General features: G+C 39.5%; 1 protein-coding gene across 2 annotated transcripts in view; it reads left to right on the top strand.

Annotated features, from left to right (window-relative positions):
- SSBP2 (single stranded DNA binding protein 2) overlaps positions 1-22,888 on the top strand; it is a 271,926-nt gene that overhangs the window by 212,606 nt on the left and 36,432 nt on the right. The window contains exons 7-10 of one of the 2 annotated variants that reach the window (XM_074952804.1): positions 1,970-2,036; positions 2,259-2,329; positions 6,327-6,394; positions 16,798-16,846. In XM_074952804.1, coding sequence (XP_074808905.1) covers positions 1,970-2,036; positions 2,259-2,329; positions 6,327-6,394; positions 16,798-16,846 — 255 coding nt within the window. Of the gene's footprint in view, positions 1-1,969; positions 2,037-2,258; positions 2,330-6,302; positions 6,395-16,797; positions 16,847-22,888 lie in introns of both variants that reach the window. The other variant, XM_074952803.1, reaches the window with a different exon arrangement.

Here is a 22,888-nt window from a genome sequence, read left to right as displayed (position 1 = left end):
AGACATTCTGGCATTTGACTTTCACATTTTTATATGTATATATTTCTAAATTGTTTAAATACTGGCAGGTAAAAGCTGGATGTGGTGAATACTATAAAAACTACTGCCAACCTGCTGTTTTAATTTCAGAAGCTATTTTTGTCTGCACATTACACTGTTTTCAGTTTAGAGCTATAGCATAATCTCAGTGAATTACAGCCCTTGCAGTTCATTTACATTATGCCACATTCATGAATTAACAGTTTTGGCAACATTGCCTATCATTAAGTTACAGATAATATAAGCAGTACATGAAAGTGATAAACTATTGTAATGCAGTTTTAAAGTTGAAATTTTGATTACACAAAAGTCAGTAAAATCATAGTTAAAATTCCCACAGTAACCATAACTCTTCTCTCGAGCACATGCATTATAGTAGGGTTCTGTCTTATTTGGTCACATAGGAAAATGTGACATAGTGCTCAGCAATAATACAATATGATACAGTGGAAGGAGGGGGCACTTCTTTATATAACCATACATGTTCCAAATATTGCACGAGTCAAATTTCCAGCCTGAGTGTCTTACACTAAGGACTTTACTCTTGTTTCCCTACATGCCACCTGTCATCTCTGGCACAGGTGACCAGATCCCACTTTGCTGGAATTTGACACTTTTGCATGTTTTACCTTTTGCTCCTACATATCATCCTGAACCTGCACCTATTGAAGTAAATGATAATGCTCCCATTGACTAAAATGACACAGGATGAAACTCTATAAGTTCCATAAATCATATAATGAAATACACAATTGTAATGCATACTCAAAAGGGAACATTGTGAATGTTACCTTTGAATTTCCTGACTCTTCTGCAATTAAAACCTCAACCTTAGAGTGCATGTGTTTTTATATTATATATATATATATATATATATATGTACGTATGTGTGTGTAAAAGTGTAAAATAATAAATATATATATATTTATGTATATACGTATATATGTAAAATAATAAAAATTCACCACAATCATATTCTTCGCAGTCAAGATAAACTGATCAGTTCCTTCATTAAGCAATACCAGTGTTACCGGATCAGATGCATTTAATAACACCAGATTTACTTACTCCAGATAAACATTTTTATTATGAATTAATTAATTTTAGTTGGCTTTTGAAACACCATTCCAGACTCAAAGATCCATTCTTGATGAAGATTTTTGTAAGATGACAATACTACAGATATTTGTGCAAAAGGCTAGAGAAATTAATTGTAAATCTAACTATCTTATAACAGACTCAAAGGACAGATAATAACTTGGAGATTTAAAAACAATATGCTACATTTGGGCCAAGCGGGACATAACAACACATTATATTATCATGCTTGAAGGCAGGATTTGGGACCAAGCTTGGAGTCTCTTGTTTCCATTGTAGGAGTATAGAGGGTATATCTTGGAATTAATGTCCTTGGATGGTTAGGGAGAATGGAAACTACATTCCCCACCTCCCAGCCCTACCTTAGCCTGCATTTTGAATACCACCCAGGTGGCCTAGTTGTGGCTGAGCATCTGAGAAGACCACAAAGCCACCCTTCTAGCCCTGGAAGGTAGCTGTTAAAATGATAGAGAGGATGTCAAAATTTAAACATAGAGAAAACTGACCCCAGAATCAAGAAACGGCATTGCCCCATGCTCCATAGCCAGGTGGGATACACAATACAAGAAAATTAGGGAGAAACAAAAGAAAATTAGGTAAAAATAAATACTGAAGAATATTCACATTTAGCTGTTTAAATCATTGGAACTCCATGTGGCCACAGGGATACGTGGATCCAATTGTAAGATCTTGTCCTATGTCTTTAGCAGAGTTAAACTTTTTGCTTTACACTTGGCTCAGTAACTGTTTCAAAATTAAAAACAAAATTACCTGAATTATCTGTTTAAAATACAATTTATATCTCCTCTTAACACGTTTTATATATGTGTAGGCACTTGGAGGTGTCCCAGGAAGTCAGCCATTATTGCCCAGTGGGATGGACCCAACACGACAACAAGGTAAAGTGCCTGTTTACTAGATGTGAAATGTATATTGAGAATATCAACCTTTTTTTTCTTTTAGAAAGGTTCTGCATGATCCCAAACTTGCATCCAGCACCTCTTGTTTTAAAGTCCACTGCGGCTGCGTAAACACTTTTCAAACGATGAAGTGATAATTTGTCAATAATTTAGAAGTGTTTTTATGCACCACAGTTGTTAAAGGTGTGTAATTTTTTTCAGGGCATCCAAACATGGGTGGGCCAATGCAGAGAATGACTCCTCCAAGAGGAATGGTTCCATTAGGACCACAGGTACCTTGCATAAATATGTGTGTCTATATTTACAGTACACATACATATGATATTTTAGGGTCCTTTTTGTCACAGCTGTACTAGAGTGAAAGTTTAAATATGTCAGCACTTTTCTTTCTAATCCCATTTTTAAGGGATTTTCTCTCTATAATAAAAAAATATTCTCAGTTAAAACTTGACAAAGTTGCAAACTATAAAGAAAATTTATTGTATTTACAAAATTTTATAAAGATTGATTTAATTTATTTTGAATGATAGAGTTATAATTCAAATAAAAAGGCTTACATATTTGTCCATATAACTCTAAAACATTCAGAAAACTTAAGTTTATTCCACAATTAATGCATATTATGGTCTAAGTCTAGGATTTTCAAAGGAGCCTAAGCAATTGGCTCCTTATTGTTTATATTATATTGGAGGGAAAATCAGCCCCACAATACAGCTAAAGTATTCATAGTCTGTGTAGCAAAAACAAAATTAATTAATTTTTATAAAGATCTTTCTCTAGCCACTAAACTTCTGATCAAAAATTCCACATTCTAGGTTTTTTGGCATAAGATTTTTAATATGCACAATTACTCATACTGTATATAGATGGTGCCTGCATATCACCTATAAAATACCAGTTGTTAGCCTTGTCTTTCTAGATCTGCTTTTCAAGAAGAGCAGCAAGCTTGAACATCTGTGTTCAGCCTTCCTCCCACTGCTGACCTGGTTATAGTTACTTATATAGAGACTCCTTCTCCAAGGGTGTGAAAGTTTTTTAGTACAAATTTATAATTTTTCCACTTACAAGAATGAAGTCAAGTGGAAATTAAATCCATTCTGAAATATCTCCAAAAAGGTTAGCCAAGTGGATTGTCCATTGCTTATTATCACTTTTCCTCAGTAACTCAGGTCTCAAACTTTGTTTTTTGTTTTTTTGCTTGTTATAGCCATTTTGGCTTTACATCTTATTCTGAAGAATATTTGGGTTGTGTTCATCCCTCTACACTTTGATTTCTTCATTCAGATATTTTCCCTAGTGACTTCTCTGTTCAATGGGATCTACGTTTAGTTTTGAATAACTGGGTAGCTCTTTCTTTTTAATCCATGACTCTTTTTGGTCGCAACCAATTCTGCATGTGTAACCAACACAAATGTGTATAAACATATGTTGGTTTTTCTACAGCACTTCGGTATTTCTGCCACTTTCTTTTTTGTGGTGGAAAGTTAAGCTTTGTGGTCATGAATTTAAGCTCACACTTTACGCTAGCATTATTAGCTACACACAGTAGGCAAGTCTGATGTCAATTTTAGCAAAGATGATTTTCAGTTTTATTCTCTTTAAAACTGGAGGGGACTATGTAATTCTCTCAGACCTGAGTTTTCCAAAGTAGTCTTTTCTATAGATCCATGCTTATCTATCATCCTCCTCCTTTGCCTGGGGGTGGGGTGGGTCTTCTGAGCAAGCAGTTTTAATAACTTGAAGGACGAGCTAACTTACAGGGCCTTTCATGCCCACTTTAAGGTACTTCTGCAGTGCCAGACAGTGTAAAGCTGCTTTAGGCTTAATCTACACTAGGAGGGTTTTGCTGATTGTACTACACTGGTATAGTTAAACTGCAAAACCTCTTGTGGTGTAGACACAGTTATATTGGTATAAAAGTGCTTATCCCAGTATAGCTTATGTCAGTTTCCTGACTGCAGCTATACTAGGACTTTTACCAGTATAACTATGTTGGCAAAAAATCATACACCTTACCAAAATAGCTATGCCAGTAAAACTTTTTAGTGTAGACCTGTCCTTCATGTAAATGAGATTCAAGCACACAAAATATAAAAGAGTTATCTAAATACCATATGTCATGGTGACAGGCCATATTTGAGCTAGATAGCAAGTTTGGACTGTACACTAGTTTTGATTTTGCTGTCCAGTTTGTTTGGTGCTAACACCTACATTCTTGTGCTTGGGATAGGGAGACTGAAAACACAAGTATGTAACTTTTTTACATTTTATTTTAAATGAATTTTCCCTCATTTAACAGTTTGCCATAGGTATAATAGTTAATTTTTGGATAATGACTGACAAACAAAAAAACAAATTACAGTGAAAGGGAAAAGGAAAATAAAACAAGGAAAAGTAATGAAACAAAAACAACTTTGTTAAACTCTGCTTCTAACTGTTGGTCAGACTCCTTCATTCGCCACTGTTCTCCAGACTCCTCTCTTCATCCATCTTCTCCTCTTGGATTTCCTTCTTGGCAGCAGCTGTCCCAGGTCTACCCTAATTATTTTCTTTCATCTTCAGCAACAGGCAAACAGTTGTATATAATTGTAAAGGTTTACGCTTACTAAATGTGCCAAATGATTTTAATCTGATTTCTCTCAGTTCAAGTTCAGTAAGGACACCTGACTAAAATGCTTCCAGTTGAGAACTCCTAGTGAATTCCATAAAGATCTTAGGCCCACAGACTTGGTTCCTTTGTCAGAATAAAGAAAAAAAAACCAGGAAGATGCTCCAAAGAAAGGTGGCTCAGATCTCTGAAATGAAGATGGAAAAATAGAATTAAATAGCTTCAGTGTTCCTCCAGAAATGGATGTCATTTTGGTACTGTTTTGGTACAGAGAGACACCAAAAACATGAATATTTAAAGGGAATGCGAGGTAGCATTCCAATTGTTTTAGAATTAGCTTATTAGCTTGTTACATAAACCCATTCATACGAGCCATCTATGTGTAGAACTCCCATGGGCTTCAATGGGAAGTCTAAACAAGGAGCAGTTGCAGGTTTGTCTTCTAGTTTGCAACAAGAGAACTTACTCCTAGAAGTCCTTTCTTGGTTCACTTGAAATAAGTTTTTTGTAATTGAAATATCTCTTTTCGCTATGACACACGAAATACAGTATCAGGTCTACATTTTAAATCTTATTGTCAGATTGCTCCCTGGTCTGCATAATTTGATGCTCAAATACCCTAGAGCATGGATTTGTGTAACAGACTGCTTTGGAGAACTCCAGTTAAAGTTCAGTAATCCAGTTATAATGTAACTAGAGTGAGTTGTAGTTACATCATTGCAAAACAGATAACAATAACGACTTTGAGGACATTCTGTTCTCTTAGGTAAATGATTGTCTGCCCCACTTCCTCAAAACATACTATTTTACTTTTTAGAAATTGCTTTATTATACATACATTTGCCTAAGATATCAGAAAAACTCAGTAGGACTGGTACAGTCTCTGCAATGAATGATATATGTGGGGTAAGGCAGGTTGTTCTATTTACATTTAACTGAAAAAATTGACCTAATAGTTTAGTCTTTCAGGAAAATAGCACAATGTCTAGGCTTTTGTCAGTTTATGTCATGATCTAAATCTTCTCTGAGCACACACATTGGTTTTATCTATAATAGGGTTTTGGATAGCTCATTCATAGGCATTTCTATGGCATCCATTATGCTATCTGAATAATTTTCATGTTAGTTGCTTTAAATTGGTTACAAGAGGAGTATAGCAATCATTTTATGTGTTATAGGAATGAAATATTTTCCCATGGAAGTTTTTAATACCCTGTTCATTAACCAGGTTCAATTAAAAATAATTCTATCAGAATTCCAAACTGTGAAACCCCCCGAAAAAAATGTATTTTCTGTCCTTGAATGAGTTTTCGTGGTATGAAAGTTGAACAGTTACTGAATCTGATCTTTGTTGACCATTGAATTTGCTACCATGTATCATAAGTCTTCATGGAACAATTAGCATTTTAAGTATGCTTAGTACACATAAATTTTTAAGACCTGTTAATATGTGTAGTGTACTAAGCATACTACTTTTTCATTAGGGATAAGAATTTTTTTTTAAAGTCAAGAATGGAAACTCCTGCAAGAATGAGTCACACTGGCCTATCCAATCAACAGGTGTGTAGGGAAGTCATTAACCTGCTGTCCTTTCTTTCCCCCCTCCTCTTTGGTTTTGTTTTTTTGTTTTGTGGTAGTCTGACCCTTGGTTATCATTGCAGAACTATGGAGGTGCAATGAGACCGCCACTGAATGCTTTAGGTGGCCCTGGAATGCCTGGAATGAACATGTAAGCAAAATAATAAACTACTATCACATTTATAAAAGTAATCTTTTCCTTTTAAAAGAAAAAACAATTGTGACATACATAGTACCAGGGAGAATGTATTTTGATTAATTAACTAATATTAAGAGTTGTGACAAAGTAAGGAAACATCACAGCAGTTTCACTCTTGTGCAAAGTATCTTTTACAGAATTCTTTGTTTTTTCCTTCCAAGTCTCTTTCTAAATGTTGGGTTTGTTCTACAGGTCAAGGTTCATATATTTGCAATATCTTGTTAGTGTGCCCACGATATTCATCTGTAGATTTGTAAAGAGCCTTGATATTAATTAGGTTTGAATGTTTATTTCACTGATTTAATAGTAACAGAGTTTGCCATCAATTCACACACAAAAAGAACATTTTAAAGAATAGTAAGGTTGTGATTCATATCTGCAAAAGCAAGGAAGTGCATAATACGGACAGAAACACACCATTGTCTTTAAATACATCATCACAAAGGATACACATTAAAAAAGTGTGTATTCTCCATTCTGTTATATCAGTTTTATGCTAATGTAATCAATGAAGTTACACTTCATAAAACCAGTGTTATGAAGTGGAGAATCAGGCCTGAGATATTTTAGTGTACTACTGGCATTCAAGGACTTCTGGGGCTAGATACTCAGTTGGTGTAAACTGGTGTACACTGATCTACACCAGCTATGGATTGGATCCATGGAGTATCATCCTCTCTTGAAATATGAAGATAACTCCTATTTTCCAAGCCTCCAGAGCAACTTCAGATGTCAAACCGCTGTTTTGGTTAATAATAATGAATAAGTTGAAGTTGCACCGAAGCTAAGGCCTTCAGTGCAACTCTCCGTTATCAGCTCCCGCACTGCGAAGCACAGCCCCTGCCAGCATTGCTCCACGCCTGCTCCAGGCTTGAAGTTTGGGCAGGGAGGGGGACACAGCCCTCTAACCCCCAAACTATGCCATATTTAAAAGTAGGGGGCATGGCCCCCTGGTGCCCCCAGTTCCAGCACCATTGCCCCTCCTCACTTCTACAAAGGCTCCAGTGCCCTTGCTTCAGCACCATACTTGTGGTTGAGTTAGAAGAGTGTTTCTTAACAAGTTGGTCATGGCCTCCAGGAGGGTCAAGAAAGGTAATCAGGTTTGCAAAGAATCAAACATTTTATTACAATGTAAAGCAAGGGAAATCTCACTCCCTTCTCCACACACCCCCTTACCCTTCAACAGATCAACAGACCGACAGAGAAAGACACACACCAAGGCTTATCATTAATATATTTTTACTCTTACTTTTATAGTAAATTGGAAGGGAATCATGAAAATTTTTTACTGCAAATAAGGTGTCGCCAACCTGAAAATGTTGCAAAACACTGAGTTAGAACACAGCTTGCAGAGAGACATCTGATCTTGATTTAAAGATTTCAAGTAATGAAAAATCTGCCACATCTTAGATATATTGTTCTAATCTTCAGGCAGTTCTTGCATTTTTGAAGCAAATAAAATAAATTTAAGGGTTGTGTTACTTTACTATAGATGTCTTCTGTTGCACTCAGGACAATTATTGGAAATTAATGTAGAAAAAATAACTAGATATTTGAAATCAAGTGTAAGTACAACACAAATTGTAGAAAGGGTCTCAAGAAAGAGATTCCAGCAAAGGAAAACAAAACTAAACTATTCATTACAAAATTTGTTGCTATTTAATAACAAAAAATTAGAAATAGAAGTAAAAAAAAGTATTTTGAGGATACTTGTACACATGAGAGAGACCTTATATAGGAAAAACAGACAAACAGGTTGCTGTCTCAGAAAGGAGCTCCTCACCTGCCAGGTAGCAGAAAATGAAACGGCCATGGTTGAAGTACAACTTCTATATCTCAGCAGTAGGTAAGCATACTTTCTCTTGTGTTGAGACAGTTACACATGTGTAGTTGTAACACTGTCAGACCCCGGTCATTGGGATCAAACCTGGGACTTCTGGAGCTTAGTGCATGAGCCTCTACTGCATGAGCTAAAAGCCATATGGCCGTTAGCTAAGGCTGTAGAGCAGACTCATTAATCTCTCTCTGTTTCAGTGGTCTCAGTGCCACTAGATGGGACAGAACACCACACCCAGGAGGTGTGTGAGTTATACAGCCACACAGTGAAGCGGGAGGGAAGAAGGGGCTTTCTTCCCACCTTGCACTTAAAAGTTACCCAGAATTGTAGCTCCTGTACTTGAAGTACTCAGGAGCTTCTATATGACATAAAGAAGGCATGAAGTAGCCACTCATAGCTCCTTCTCCCCATGCTTCAGCCAAGCATATGCTGTGCTCCTTAAAGGCTATTGGTAATTAACCTCCCTCTAATGCAACTGAAAATGGAAGCAAAATATCTGTCATTGTTCTGGGAGGCGTGGCTTCACACGGTCCTTACCACACACTGTGCCTTAAAGGCACAAGCTAGCCCAGAGTGCTCGTATTAGAAAGCTATGCTTTAGGGTATTCTGATCCCTGTCATATGCTGGATCCTGGACCTTGGAAAGGAGTTCTGTTATATCTCTTACCTTCAGAGAATATGATTTATCAGTAAGAAATTTTTCTCACATTGTCAGAAGTGAGTAATTTTTCTCTTACTATCAAATGGAGTTACGTACACATATCAAAAGGAGAACAGAGGCTTAACTCTGTATTTTTTGCTTTTGCAGGCCATGAAGTGTGAGGCCCAGCCTTAAAGTTATTGATGTCACTTGTACATGAATTTCTTTAGCATATAAGTCCTTGTACTGTGATATCATAGCACAGATGTATTGTACATATTAACACTAACATTCAGTTTCAGTTATAGAGAGCATCTAAGGATAATCCACATCCAGTAGCAGTAAATGGACCCAGATGTTTTAGCAATTCCTCCTTTAGATTATTCCTTACAATTTATGCAATGCGTGATGCTAAGCAACATCTGTGTATCTTATCTTCTGTACTTGTATTTCCATAAAAGATGGCAGCTTCCTTATTACCTTATGCAGGGAGCATAGTTTAATTTGCATTTCCTTTTATGCAGGCATAAACTTTTTTGAGTTCAGTGGGTTTGGCCCTCTGGCAGCATTAAAATACGAAGATGTAGTTATTCTGCAAAGCCAACAGACATTTTAAAGTGTAATGTCTCCTCTGTAAGCAATTAGAGGGTAAAACTCAAAAGGAAACTGTCTTGGTAGGATGCTAAATATCTACCAAATAGCATTTTTGAAATTTTTCCTGGTGTTGCTTTGGCTAAAAATAATGCATACTATGTAATCTGTTATGACAACAAAATTAGCCTGAGAACTTCTAGACAGTGTTTCATCCCAAAAGGACTTTTTTCTTAGTAGATGTAGCATTGAAAAATAATTGCTTACATAGCCTAAACTTCAGTATTTCAAATGTGATATATATTTATTTCATGCATCTTTTTAAAGAAAAAATAATTACAGTGAAATCTGCAAGTGCCCATGTCAGAGTTTTCATTATAAACTCACTTCTGAGGGATATAAATCTCAGCTATCGAACTTTAAGCCCAAATTTGGCATGATAAGTCTTTGTAAGGCAGTATTTTTTCATAAAAAATGGAAGCAAAATAGCAAATTTCAGGGGATAATGTTACAGTTCGTAAGCTTATTTTAATGGCCAGTATGAACCAGACTGTTTAAAAGGTGCTAAGAATGTTTCAGTGTATACCTGAAGAGAAAAAGAATTTCCACTCACTTTTTAGCTCATAGGCTTCCTTTATAGAAAAGCTAAAACACACACAAAAATAGGTATTCAGGCATTTGGTTTAAATTATTCAATATTCTGATAGAATACACTCACGCATAAGGAAACTGAAATATTGAACATTTTTTCAAATACTAGTACAAATAAAAAATTTGAGACTTATTTTCAAGATGGCAATGAAAATTGATGTCTCCTGATTCACCGAAGGAAATATCTGGGTTTGCGTTAAAGGGGTCCTCAAAGAGGTAACATCCATAAGTTCTGTAAAAAATGAAAGTATGGAAATGATGACTGTGTTTCTAAAGAATGCTATTGTAATTAGACATATGAGTCTTCCATATGTAAAAGATTACATTGTGAAACTGGTACATTAATAGTAATGTTTTATGAATATGTTGACAGTTTCATAATAAACATCTATTAGAAGAAGTGGGCGGGGGAAGCTGCTCACATTGCTTTAAAGAACGGTGCCCCTGGCTAATTTTAAAAAACAACCAATATTCAACTCCATATAATCATATACCTCCTCGACAGAATCTGCCATGGTGCTTCTTGTAGCTTTCTACATAGAAGTTTCCCCTATGACTTCAAGTAAATTTGCAAAATCCAGGACCTTGTCAGATGCAAGATGAGCTTTCACTTAGTCTGCTTCATACTTTTTAAGTATTTACATTAATCCAGATGTAGGCGGGTGGTAAAGCACTGGAATGGGTTACCTAGGGAGGTGGTGGAATCTCCATCCTTAGAGGTTTTTAAGGCCCGGCTTGACAAAGCCCTGGCTGTGATGATTTAGTTGGTGTTGGTCCTGCTTTGAGCAGGGGATTGGACTAGACCTCCTGAGGTCTCTTCCAACCCTAATATTCTGTGATTTTATGTATTCTGTGTCTTTTTCTTTACATCACATTCAATTTTGGGGGGTGAAAACAAAGTTACAATATTGTCACATACACACTTTCTTATATTGGAAACAATTTGATTTTTATAAGAATAAATTTAAAGCTTAAAACATCCCAAATTATGAGGAACAATAATTATTTTTATTTAACAAATTTCAGTATTCTTGTGGTATTATAGATAAGTAGTACATAAATGCTTACTTCATAGAATCATAAACTTTAAGGTCAGAAGGGACCATTATGATTGTCTAGTCTGACCTCCTGCACAACGCAGGCCACAGAATCTCACCCACCAACTCCTGTAACAAACCCCTAACTTATGTCTGAGCTATTGAAGTCCTCATATTGTGGTTTAAAGACTTCAAGACTTCCTCCAGCAAGTGACCCATGCCCCACGCTGCAGAGGAAGGCGAAAAACCCCCAGGGCCTCTGCCAATCTACCCTGGAGGAAAATTCCTTCCCTACCCCAAATATGGCGATCAGCTAAACCCTGAGCATGTGGGCAAGACTCACCAGCCAGACACCCAGGAAAGAATTCTCTGTAGTAACTCAGATCTCACCCCATCTAACATCCCATCACAGGCCATTGGGTATATTTACCACTAGTAGTCGAAGATCAATTAATTGCCAAAATTAGGCTATCCCATCATATCATCCCTTCCATAAACTTATCAAGCTTTGTCTTAAAGCCAGATACATGTTTGGCCCCACTGCATCCCTTGGAAGGATGTTCCAGAACTTCACTCCTCTGATGGTTAGAAACCTTAGTCTAATTTAAAAGTCTAAACTTCCTGATGGCCAGTTTATATCCATTTGTTCTTGTGTCCACATTGGTACTGAGCTTAAATAATTCTTCTCCCTCCATGGTATTTATCCCTCTGATGTATTTATAGATAGCAATCATATCTCCTCTCAGCCTTCTTTTGGTTAGGCTAAACAAGCCAAGCTCATTGAGTTTCCTTTCATAAGACAGGTTTTCCATTCCTCGGATCATCCTAGTAGCCCTTCTCTGTACCTGTTCCAGTTTGAATTCATCCTTCTTAAACATGAGAGACAGAACTGCGCACAATATTCCAGATGAGGTCTCACCAGTGCCTTGTATAACAGTACAAACACCTCCTTATCTCTACTGGAAATACCTCGCCTGATGCATCCCAAGACCACATTAGCTTTTTTGACGGCCATATCACATTGGCGGCTCATAGTCATCCTGTGATTGACCAGTACTCTGAGGTCCTTCTCCTCCTCTCTTACTTTTAAGTAATGCGTTCCCAGTTTATAACAGAAATTCTTGTTATTAATCCCTAAATGCATGACCGTGCACTTTTCACTATTAAATTTCATCCTATCACTATTACTCCAGTTTACAAGGTCATCCAGATCTTCCTGTATGATAGCCAGGTCCTTCTCTGTATTGGCAATACCTCCCACCTTTGTGTCATCTGCAAACTTTATTAGCACATTTCCGCTTTTTGTGCCAAGGTCAGTAATAAAAAGATTAAATAAGATTGGTCCCAAAACTGATCTCTGAGGAACTCCACTAGTAACCTCCTTCCAGTCTGACAGTTCACCTTTCAGTGTGACCGGCTGTAGGCTCCCCTTTAACCAGTTCCTTATCCACCTTTCAGTTTTCATATTGACCCCCATCTTTTCCAATTTAGCTAATAATTCTCCATGTGGAACCGTATCAAATGCCTTACTGAAATCGGGGTAAATTAGATCTACTGCGTTCCCTTTGTCTAAAAAATCTGTTACCTTCTCAAAGAAGGAGATCAGGTTGGTTTGACACAATCTAGCTTTTGTAAAGCCATGTTGTATTTTGTCCCAATTACCATTGACCTCAATGTCCTTAACTACTTTCTTCTTTAAAATTTTTTCCAAGACCTTGCATACTACAGATGTCAAACTAACAGGCCTGTAGTTACCCAGATTGCTTTTTTTACCTTTCTTAAAAATAGGAACTATGTTAGCAATCCTCCAGTCATACGGTACAACCCCTGAGTTTACAGATTGATTAAAAATTCTTGCTAATGGGCTTGCCATTTCATGTGCCAGTTCCTTTAATATTCTTGGATGAAGATTATCCGGCCCCCCAATTTAGTCCCATTAAGCTGTTTGAGTTTGGCTTCTACCTCGGATGTGGTAATATCTACCTCCATATCCTCATTCCCATTTGTTGTCCTACCATTATCCCTAAGCTCCTCATTAGCCTCATTAAAGACTGAGGCAAAGTATTTGTTTAGATATTGGGCCATGCCTAGATTAACCTTAACCTCCACTCCATCCTCAGTGTTAAGCGGTCCCACTTGTTCTTTCTTTGTTTTCTTCTTATTTATATGGCTATAGAACCTTTTACTATTGGTTTTAATTCCCTTTGCAAGATCCAACTCTACATGGCTTTTGGCCTTTCTCACTTTATCCCTACATGTTCTGACCTCAATAAGGTAGCTTTCCTTGCTAATCCCTCCCATCTTCCACTCCTTGTAGGCTTTCTGCTTTTTCTTAATCACCTCTCTGAGATGCTTGCTCATCCAGCTTGGTGTACAACTCCTGCCTATGATTTTTTCCCCCTTTCTTGGGATGCAGGCTTCTGATAGTTTCTGCAACTTTGACTTGAAGTAATTCCAGGCCTCCTCCGCCTTTAGATCCACAAGTTTTTCAGTCCAATTCACTTCCCTAACTAATTTCCTTAATTTTTTAAAGTTAGCCTTTTTGAAATAAAAAATCCTAGTCACAGATCTATTTTTGTTTATCCTTCCATTTAGTTTGAACTGAATTAGCTCATGATCGCTCGAACCAAGGTTGTCCCCTACTGTCATTTCTTCTGAGGTCCTCACTGCTCACCAAAACCAAATCTAAAATGGCATCCTCTCTTGTCGGCTCAGCAACTACTTGGTGAAGGAATCCATCAGCTATCGTATCCAGGAAAATCTGAGCCCTATTATTATTACTAGCACTTGTCCTCCAGTCTATATCTGGGAAGTTAAAGTCTCCCATGATCAACAATTACCATTAGTATTTACTTCTTTAAAAACATTAAAGAGGTCTCTATCCATATCCACATCGGATCTCGGCGATCTATAGCACACCCCACGCACTATCCCAGGGCAGGCTTTAGTAGCTTTCTTCTCCAGTGTGATGTTTGCCCAGACAGACTCTGTCTTATCCATTCCATCACTTCTTATTTCTTTACAGTCTACCTCATCATAGATATACAATGCTACTCCACCACCTTTGCCTTTATTTCTGTCTTTCCTAAACAGCACATACCCTTCAATACCCGTATTCTAGTCATGACTACTATTCCACCATGTTTCTGTTATCCCTTCTTTCTATTCTATTTCACTTCTTGCACCAGTAGCTCTAGTTCCTCCGTTTTGTTACCTAGGCTCCTCGCATTAGTGTACAAACATCTTAATTTGTGCCATTTGGCTTCACTCACATTCTTTACCCGATTGGGCAGATACATTCTACTGCCAGTATTACCTATTAGATTGGTATGTACACTGCCCTTCTGCCTTATGTCCATTCTCCTACCCATGGCTGTATCCTTTCTTACTTCGTTTTCTTCCCTCTCAAAGAGAATAACTAGCGTGCAGGTTACCTGGACGTCTCCCAACCATCTCCCCCAAATTCCTAGTTTAAAGCTCTCTTGATCGGTTATGCCATCCTCCATCCTAGAAGTCTATTTCCCTCCCTACTCAGGTGCTGTCCATCCCAAGAGAACAGTCCTCTGTCCATGAATGCTTCCCAGTGGCCATACATCCCAAAGCCCTCCTTATAGCACCACTGCCTGAGCTATCTGTTGAGCATCATAATCTTGTCACATCTTTTTTTGCCCTTCTCTAGGAACAGGCAGAATCCCACTGAAGATCACCTGAGCCTCGATTTCCTTTAGCGTCTTCCCCAGCCTGGCATAGTCTCCCTTGATATGTTCCAGCGAGAATCTAGCCATATCATTTTTTCCCACATGAAGGATAATCAATGGATTCTTTCCCGCTCCTGTTAGGATCCTCTTCAGCCTCAGGTCCGCATCCCGTATCTTAGCACCCAGCAGACAGCACACCCTTCTGTTCTGTGGATCAGCTCTTGTTACAGGCCTGTCTATTCTTCTCAGCAATGAGTCCCCAATCACGTAGACCTGCCCTTTCCTGGCGATGGTGCAATTCTCCAGTCTATCCCCTGTTCCATCTGGCCACAAGTCCTCTCGATTCCTATTGTCCCTTGTAATCCTCTGCAACCCATCCCGTATCCTCCTGGGGCTCATATTTGGTGGTGTTATTTCCATTGACTCTTGCCCTCTTCCAATAGGACTATCTGCTCTTCTCTTTTTCCTTGCTCTCTCACCTTCAGTGACCATCTGCTGTGCCCCTTCTTCATTTTCCAACTCCGCAAACCTGTTCCTGAGCTCTATTTCTCCTTCACTGCCCTGTCTTTTTCTCTGCCTGGTTCTCCTAGTCACATGCTTCCACTGTCCACTTTCCTCATCCAGCAGTATCCCCTCAGAGTTCTTTGGTCCTGCTTCCATCTGCAAGTCTGAGCTTTTCCCTTCAGCCTCCTCATGTCTTTGCTCCATCATCCACTCAAACCCCCTTCTAAACGCAGCCACAGTCTCCACCTGCATCTCCAATCCTAGGATCTTCTCTTCCATCAGCTCTATCAGGCGGCACTTCATGCAGGCGAAATTCTTTTCAGGTACCCCCTTGAGGATCATGTACATGCCACAGCTTCCACATCCAGTCAACTTCATTGTCTTCCGATACTTGGGTCATGACCACTGCTGCCTCTGTGTCTGTCATAGCCTTCTCACCTAAGTCCTGTTAGTCTGGGACTCAGTTTAGGAAGAAATTTAAGCCTGTATACAACTTGCATGCTTAAAGTTAAGTACATGTTTTAGTACCTTTCTATTGGGCCATACTGTAGGTAGACATTCACCACATATGTAGTACTGGCTCCAAATTTGTATTATGGTGTCAATAACCAGAATACAACTAAAAATACTCCTTATGAGGAATCAATTGTCTTGAATCTTATCAATAGCACATTTTACTGTCTTTTTAATATTACTATACCATAATAATTCAATTAACCCATATAATGCTGTGTTTATATAACATTGGGCCAAGTGCTCCCCTGTGCAGGAAAAAAACTATATAGGGGCACAAACTTACATTTTCTTTCAAGTCACGCTGTTGAGGGCGTGGGATTTGCCATCCTGCAGAATACACAGGAAGGTTGGATCCCTAATTTGCAGGTATCTATGATCTGTGGAAAACTCCAGTGTCTCCCACACCGCTTTCTATACCCCTGGGATCAAAGCTCTGAAGGAATTGTTGTCATGTAGTTCCTAGCAGATGGTGTCCTGAAAAGTACAGAAGCCCACAATATATGATTTAGCCACTGAGATATGTCTAGATATAACTGGTGAGCTTGTGGTGACAGACATAATCGTTTAAGAATAATTTTGTATAGTATCTGGTAAACTGCTTAAATGCTAGTGGTAGTTTAAGCTATGATCTTGTATTAGTTTAACACTAAAACAAGGTATACTTGTAGTTTATAATCACACTTTACTGCAGTGAAAAATGATGATGCTACCAGAAGAGGCCAGCAAAAGATAGCAGTTTTAAAAAAAGCATATTCTACACTGGGAACAGATTGTGTTCAAGTTACACCATAGAGCTGCTGACCTTTAGATTCTTGGTAGCAGAGTTGACCAGAAACCAAACTTTGTTTGATTAAATCCTCATCTGTCATTTTATATTCTAGGGGTCCAGGAGGTGGTAGACCGTGGCCAAACCCAACGAATGCCAATTCTGTAAGTAAATATTCAAGTGTGTTGGACAGTATCCTATGTTTGAGGAGTTACTCCTCCTTAATATGCCCATGTACAGAAAAAAAACCTATATTCAGCAAATAGAATAGTGCAGGCCATATTTTGTTGCCCTCTGTACTATTTTTTTCCAACCCTAATGCATGGGTTCTCCAGCTTTTTTTGCAGTATGGACCACATCTTAATAGAGAGCTTCTAGTAGACCACCTTTCCTCCCACTCATGATTGTGCAGACCATCTGCTCTCCTGTTCATAATCACATAACAGCTCTGAGGCAACTACAGCAAATTGCCCAAAGGAAAAATTAACATTAGCATAGTATTTAATATATTTTTAGCTTTTTCAATGCAATATAACACAATAGAATAGGAGTCAGCACCATCTGACCAACCAGCTCTACATAGACCACAGTTTGATAAGATGTGCTCTAATGTATCGTCTGATGGCTTATATATGGAAAAAAACATATTAATTTCTGTACCACTCAAATCATAAACTCATAGTGTAATTTCTCAAAACATGATCCATTTGATAGCTTGAACAATTTAATTTTGGCCTTCATGAAAAGTAATACACTCTCCAAATTAATAGGCTGCAACAGCTACAAAATGAGGTTGTTCAATAGCTGCTTAGGACAAGAACAGTTTGGTAATGCCCACCCTCCATGACTTGTCCTGGCTGCTAGCCCTACAGAAACTTCAAGTTCAAGGGGTTAGTTTTAGAAAGCACAGTGAAACCCTTCATAATCTGTACCCAAAGTACTTGAGTGAACACGTATCATCATATATCCCTACTTTGCATTTACAGTAGGCTGGGGTGCATCTGCTGTTACTAGACCCTATTTCTGGCTGTCCCTAGGACATGGTGTATCAAGTTTATCCTTGACTGGGATTTATTTATGTATTTATTGGTGGGTAGGAAGAGGAGTGTTTCCTATGTTCTTTTGTGATTTTTTGTTTTGTTTTGTATTTGCTATCCTCTTGTATATTCCTTTTCTATGTAGGAATTGATCCTTGTAGTTTGACAGTATGGCTTCTGTGTGGTTTGCCATTGTGCCAGATCTTTGGGTTCAGATTGGCTGTATATTTGGGTAAATTATTTCCTCATTTTGACTTTAGTGGTGTTTACTGATTATTGTACATGTAATGCAATAAATGTTTAAAATACATTTATCAAAGTCACAGGGGAGTTAGGTGCCCAACTTTCATTGAGCGCTGGATGCTTAACTCTCCTTCTTTATTTGAAAATCTCCCCCTACATATTTTCTCTCTCTCTGTATTATGCTTACCTGTCATATAATTCAGAGGTGCAGCTCAGTTTACAGTAATATTAACTTTGTGGAATGTGGATCATGATACGCTAATGTCAAATCTGTACACACACCCAAAATAAAAAGTACACAAAATCTATGACACTGTGAACTTGAGCCTGGCAGTTTTTCATAATAATAATAATGTACAAAAAGAAAAAGAGCTCAATGTTGCATGACTGAGTTACAAATAAGTAAATGTAGGCTTTAACTTGCATTTTCCCAGCTTTTAGTGTGACAGCCTTAATATTCTTTTTTTGTTTTAAATGTCTTGATTGTTTTTAAATAAGATAGATAAGATTATTCTGCCATGGAATTTTATGTTTATTAAATTCAATATGCAAGTACATGCTAGAGACCAGATATAGACCCTGATTCATGAAAACACTTAAGTACATAAGCAAGTCATTGAAATTTAAGCACATGCACAAGTGCTTTCTTGAATATGGATATTTTCCTGAATTGTGATCTTTGGCAGTGACTTAAAATATGCATTATCTACCTGATCAGAATGAAATCAGGGAAATAGCTATAGTATGTAGACAGAATTTTAAAACCCACTAAATAGAAATTAGTCCTTTTAAACTGTTGTAATCTGACATGAAAGTACACATCTAGGACAAGCCCTATGCATATTTTAGTTACTAATCTTTAATTAAAGGTAAACAGATTTGTTGACATTTTCTTTTATAAGCAGGAAAAAGGGGGTGTCAGAGCATACAAGACAAGAGTATACAGTTGAAGTAGTTCAGATTATGGTTTGCCTTAAACCTACAGTATATGCTGATTTTATAAAAAGTTATATCAGTGATTGTTTTAACTGAGTTTATGCCACCTGCTCTATATTTCATCAGATAGTTTAGTTGTTAGCCTTATAGATGTAGCTCCACAGGTCTTTCCATTTAAAACATACCTACCAGAAAAACATGCCCTCTGGCCCCCCCCCACCAAAAAAAAAAAAAGAATTCAGAGAAATGGAAAGACTTGATTGCTATATACATTTTTGAAAAATATACTAAATAGAAACAAGGCATTGCCCCATACATGAGGCTCATGGCAATTCCATAGCTGAGCCTGTAGTGAAGTCAGGGACCTTCTCTCTTAACCATTATGTTTATTCAGATTTTGTAATAGATTTTTAATTGTTAGAGATGGGGAGGAGGGGAAGAGTAGTTTTAAAAGAAGGCCATAATGCATATCTCCTCTTTGCTTCCCAATGAACTGATGTTAAAGGAGAGCTTAAGGGAGTCTGAGACAGTGCAGTAGGAGGGGAAACGATAAGTTTATGGAGGGGATGGTATGATGGGATAGCCTAATTTTTGCAATTAATTGATCTTTGACTACTAGCAGTAAATATGCCCAATGGCCTGTGATGGGACACTAGATAGGGTGGGATCTGAGTTACTACAGAGAATTCTTTCTTAAGTGTCTGGCTGGTGAGCCTTGCCCGCATGCTCAGGGTTTAGCTGATCACCATATTTGGGGTCGGGAAAGAATTGTCAACTCGATGTCTGTTTAGATTGTAAGTTCCCCAGAACAGAGACCTTGATCTAAACTCTCTTTTAAAATGTGGCCCCTCTGCTATTCCAGTAACATAAAGGTGGCCCTTGCAGAACACACCTGACATAGTGAGAGGCTGAGCTGTCTATGTACTTATAGCCTTCGTTACTGTGGTAACTGAACACCTCACTTATAGTAAAGAGTTTTTATCCTCACAATATCTCTGTGATGTAGAGAAGTATCATCCCCATTTTACAAATGGGGAACTGACGCACAGAGTAGATTAACTGATTTACTCAAGGTCACACAGGAAGTCTTTGTCTTGGCTGACCTAGGCTTACTTAGGCCAATACCTTTTGCACTACAATCAGGGGTTCTCAAACTTCATTGCACCGCAACCCCCTTCTGACAACAAAATTATGACATGACCCCGGCGGGTTTAGGGGTGTAAAAGCCCAAGCCCCGCTCGCCCAGGTGATGGGAGAGGAGGCCAGAGCCCAAGCCCCACCGTCCCTGGTGCGGGTAGAACTTGGGCTTCAGCTTCAGCCCTGGGTCCCAGCAAGTCTAATGCTGGCCCTGGTGACCCCATTAAAATGGGGTTGCGACCCACTTTGGGGTCCCAACCCACAGTCTGAGAACCGCTGCTACATTATCTATCCTCCTCTGACCCTATAGCAGGGGTGGGCAAATTTTTTGGCCGGAGGGCCACATCTGGGTCGGGAAATTGCTTGCAGGGCCGGGGCAGAGGGTTGCGGTGGGAGGGGGTGTGGTGTGCAGGAAGGGACTCAGGGAAAGGGGTTGGGGCAGAGCAGGGGTGCAGGGTGTATGGGGGCTCAGGGAAGGGGGTTAGGGCACAGGAGGGGTGTGGAGTGCACGAGGGGGCTCAGATCAGGGGTTTGAGGTACAGGAGGGGTGCGGGGTGCAGGAAGGAGCTCAGGGCAGGGGGTTGGGGTGCAGGAGGGGTGTGGGATGTGGCAGGGGGCTCAGGGCAGGGAATTGGGGTGCAGGAGGGGTGCGGGGTGCAGGAAGGGGCTCAGGGCAGGGGGTTGGGTGCAGGAGGGGTGTGGGATGTGGCGGGGGCTCAGGGCAGGGAATTGCGGGGCAGGAAGGGTGCGGGGTGCAGCAGGGGGCTCAGGGTGGGGAGTTGGGGTGCAGGAGGGGTGCGGGGTGCAGCAGGGGGCTCCGGTCAGGGAGTTGGGGTGCAGGGTGCAGGAGGGGTTCAGGCTTCGGCCCGGCTCCGCTTACCTAGAGCAGCTCCGGGGCGGCAGCGGCGTGCACCAGGGCCAGGGCAGGCTCCCTGCATGCCTGCCTCCCGGCCCCGGCACTGCACCACTCCAGGAAGTGGCCGGCACCACATCCCTGCAGTTCCTGGGGGTGGGGGCACAGAGGGCTCTGCATGTTTCCCTCACCTGTGGGTACCTCCCCCGAAGCTCCCATTGGCCGCAGTACCCCGTTCCTGGCCAATGGGAGCTTTGGGGGAGGTACCCACAGGCAAGAGCAGCATATGGAGCTCTCTGCCCCCCCATCCCCACCCCCAGGGGCTGCAGGGACGTGGCGTGGCTGCTTCCAGAACGGCACAGAGCCTGCGGCGGTGGCAATCCTGCTGGCCGGATCCAGCCCGCGGGCTGTAGTTTGCCCACCCCTGCCCTATAGTCAGCCTCAGGGCTGGCCCTAGATGTTTTTGCTGGCCTGGGTAGAAATCATTTACAGCACCTCCCTTGGAGCAGCCAAGCTTAAAAACCTCCAAAATTCAGCTGGGTCTATGCTATTCCTTCCTGCCCCTTGCACAGAAGATTTGTCAGGGAATGGCCAGTGTAGGAAGGAAGGAAACAGGGTGGGATTTCTGGAGTATAGTGCACTCTGGCTATTTTATGCCAGCATAATAATATATAGATTTCAGACAGTAAGCCATATTGGAATGTGGAAATCTCACAAAGTAAGTGCTGGTAGACCTTTTACTTGGGATATTAAAAGCTAGATTGAACTAACACTAGAAATTATACTGTAAGGATCCGATGAAGTGAGCTGTAGCTCACGAAAGCTTATGCTCAAATAAATTGGTTAGTCGCTAAGGTGCCACAAGTACTCCTTTTCTTTTTGCGAATACAGACTAACACGGCTGTTACTCTGAAAACTGTAAGGATTAATTCTGCTTTGATGGGGAGATGGACAGGAAGGTGCATAATAGATTTTTGCATCTCTCACTTCTAATATTCTGTAATGATTCCCATAAAGTTAAGTCTATCTTAATTTTTTTCAATTTCTCATACATTCTGGAAGGAAATCCATCCTTCACAGATTAGATGCCAAGAGGCAGTTCACATCTTCAATGTGTGAGAGTTTCAGAACATCACAATGTGGGTTCTGAGGATAAATGCAATGGGTTTAAAATAACGTTTTTTCCATTTAATAGCGGGCTGTTTTTCAGTGGCCAGCTGAATCATGAGTGGGAAAGATGTGGACCAGACTATGAAAATGTTTGACAACTCCTGCCTTAGATACATTTATAAAATGTTATCTGTCATCTGCAGTCAGATAAGAAACTTCTTTTGGCAAAGTGATTTTCCAGTTTCTTAATTCTCAGCTCAACTTCCTGAGCTGTTACTCTCCAGTATCCTATAGAGAAGATCTATAGAAGTTATTTAATGAAGAGGAAAACTATATTACTTGCCAGCAGCTGGAGTTCTCAAATCTCCACAAATTGAATTTAATGTTCAATTGGGACACTGACTCTTTAAAAAGAAAGTTGTTTCCTCAAGCATGTAGAAAGAATACCATCAGTGTCCCTTGAGATCAAAGAGAGTGTCATCTTGTAGTTCTTGATTCAGTTAAAGACTTAATCACATGTTTAAGTCCATCACTGTTCCCTTGCTTAAGTCCCATCGACTTAAAGTTAAGCACATGCTTAATGCTGTCCTGAATTGGGCTAATACTCATATAACCTCACTACTAACCTTTTGCCACAAGTTAATGGATCTTTATATTGGATTATTGTGGTTCCTGCAGATGAAGCCTGAAGACGATACTGGTGGGTGCAAGTAACATAACTTGTACCACAGGTTGCAGCCTGCTTTTTTTAAAAGTAACAATGGCTTCTCAGCATTCACACATCATAGAGTGTTGATCTAAAGGGGCTAGTGATTAAGACCCTGATATTGCAGACACTCAAGCATGTATATTACTCAGTCATATTGACTTCTATAGGGTTACTCAGGTGA

The sequence above is a fragment of the Natator depressus genome, chromosome 5 (assembly GCF_965152275.1).
Source record: "Natator depressus isolate rNatDep1 chromosome 5, rNatDep2.hap1, whole genome shotgun sequence".
Classification (NCBI taxonomy): domain Eukaryota; kingdom Metazoa; phylum Chordata; order Testudines; family Cheloniidae; genus Natator; species Natator depressus.
This window is presented reverse-complemented; position numbering and strand designations above follow the sequence as displayed.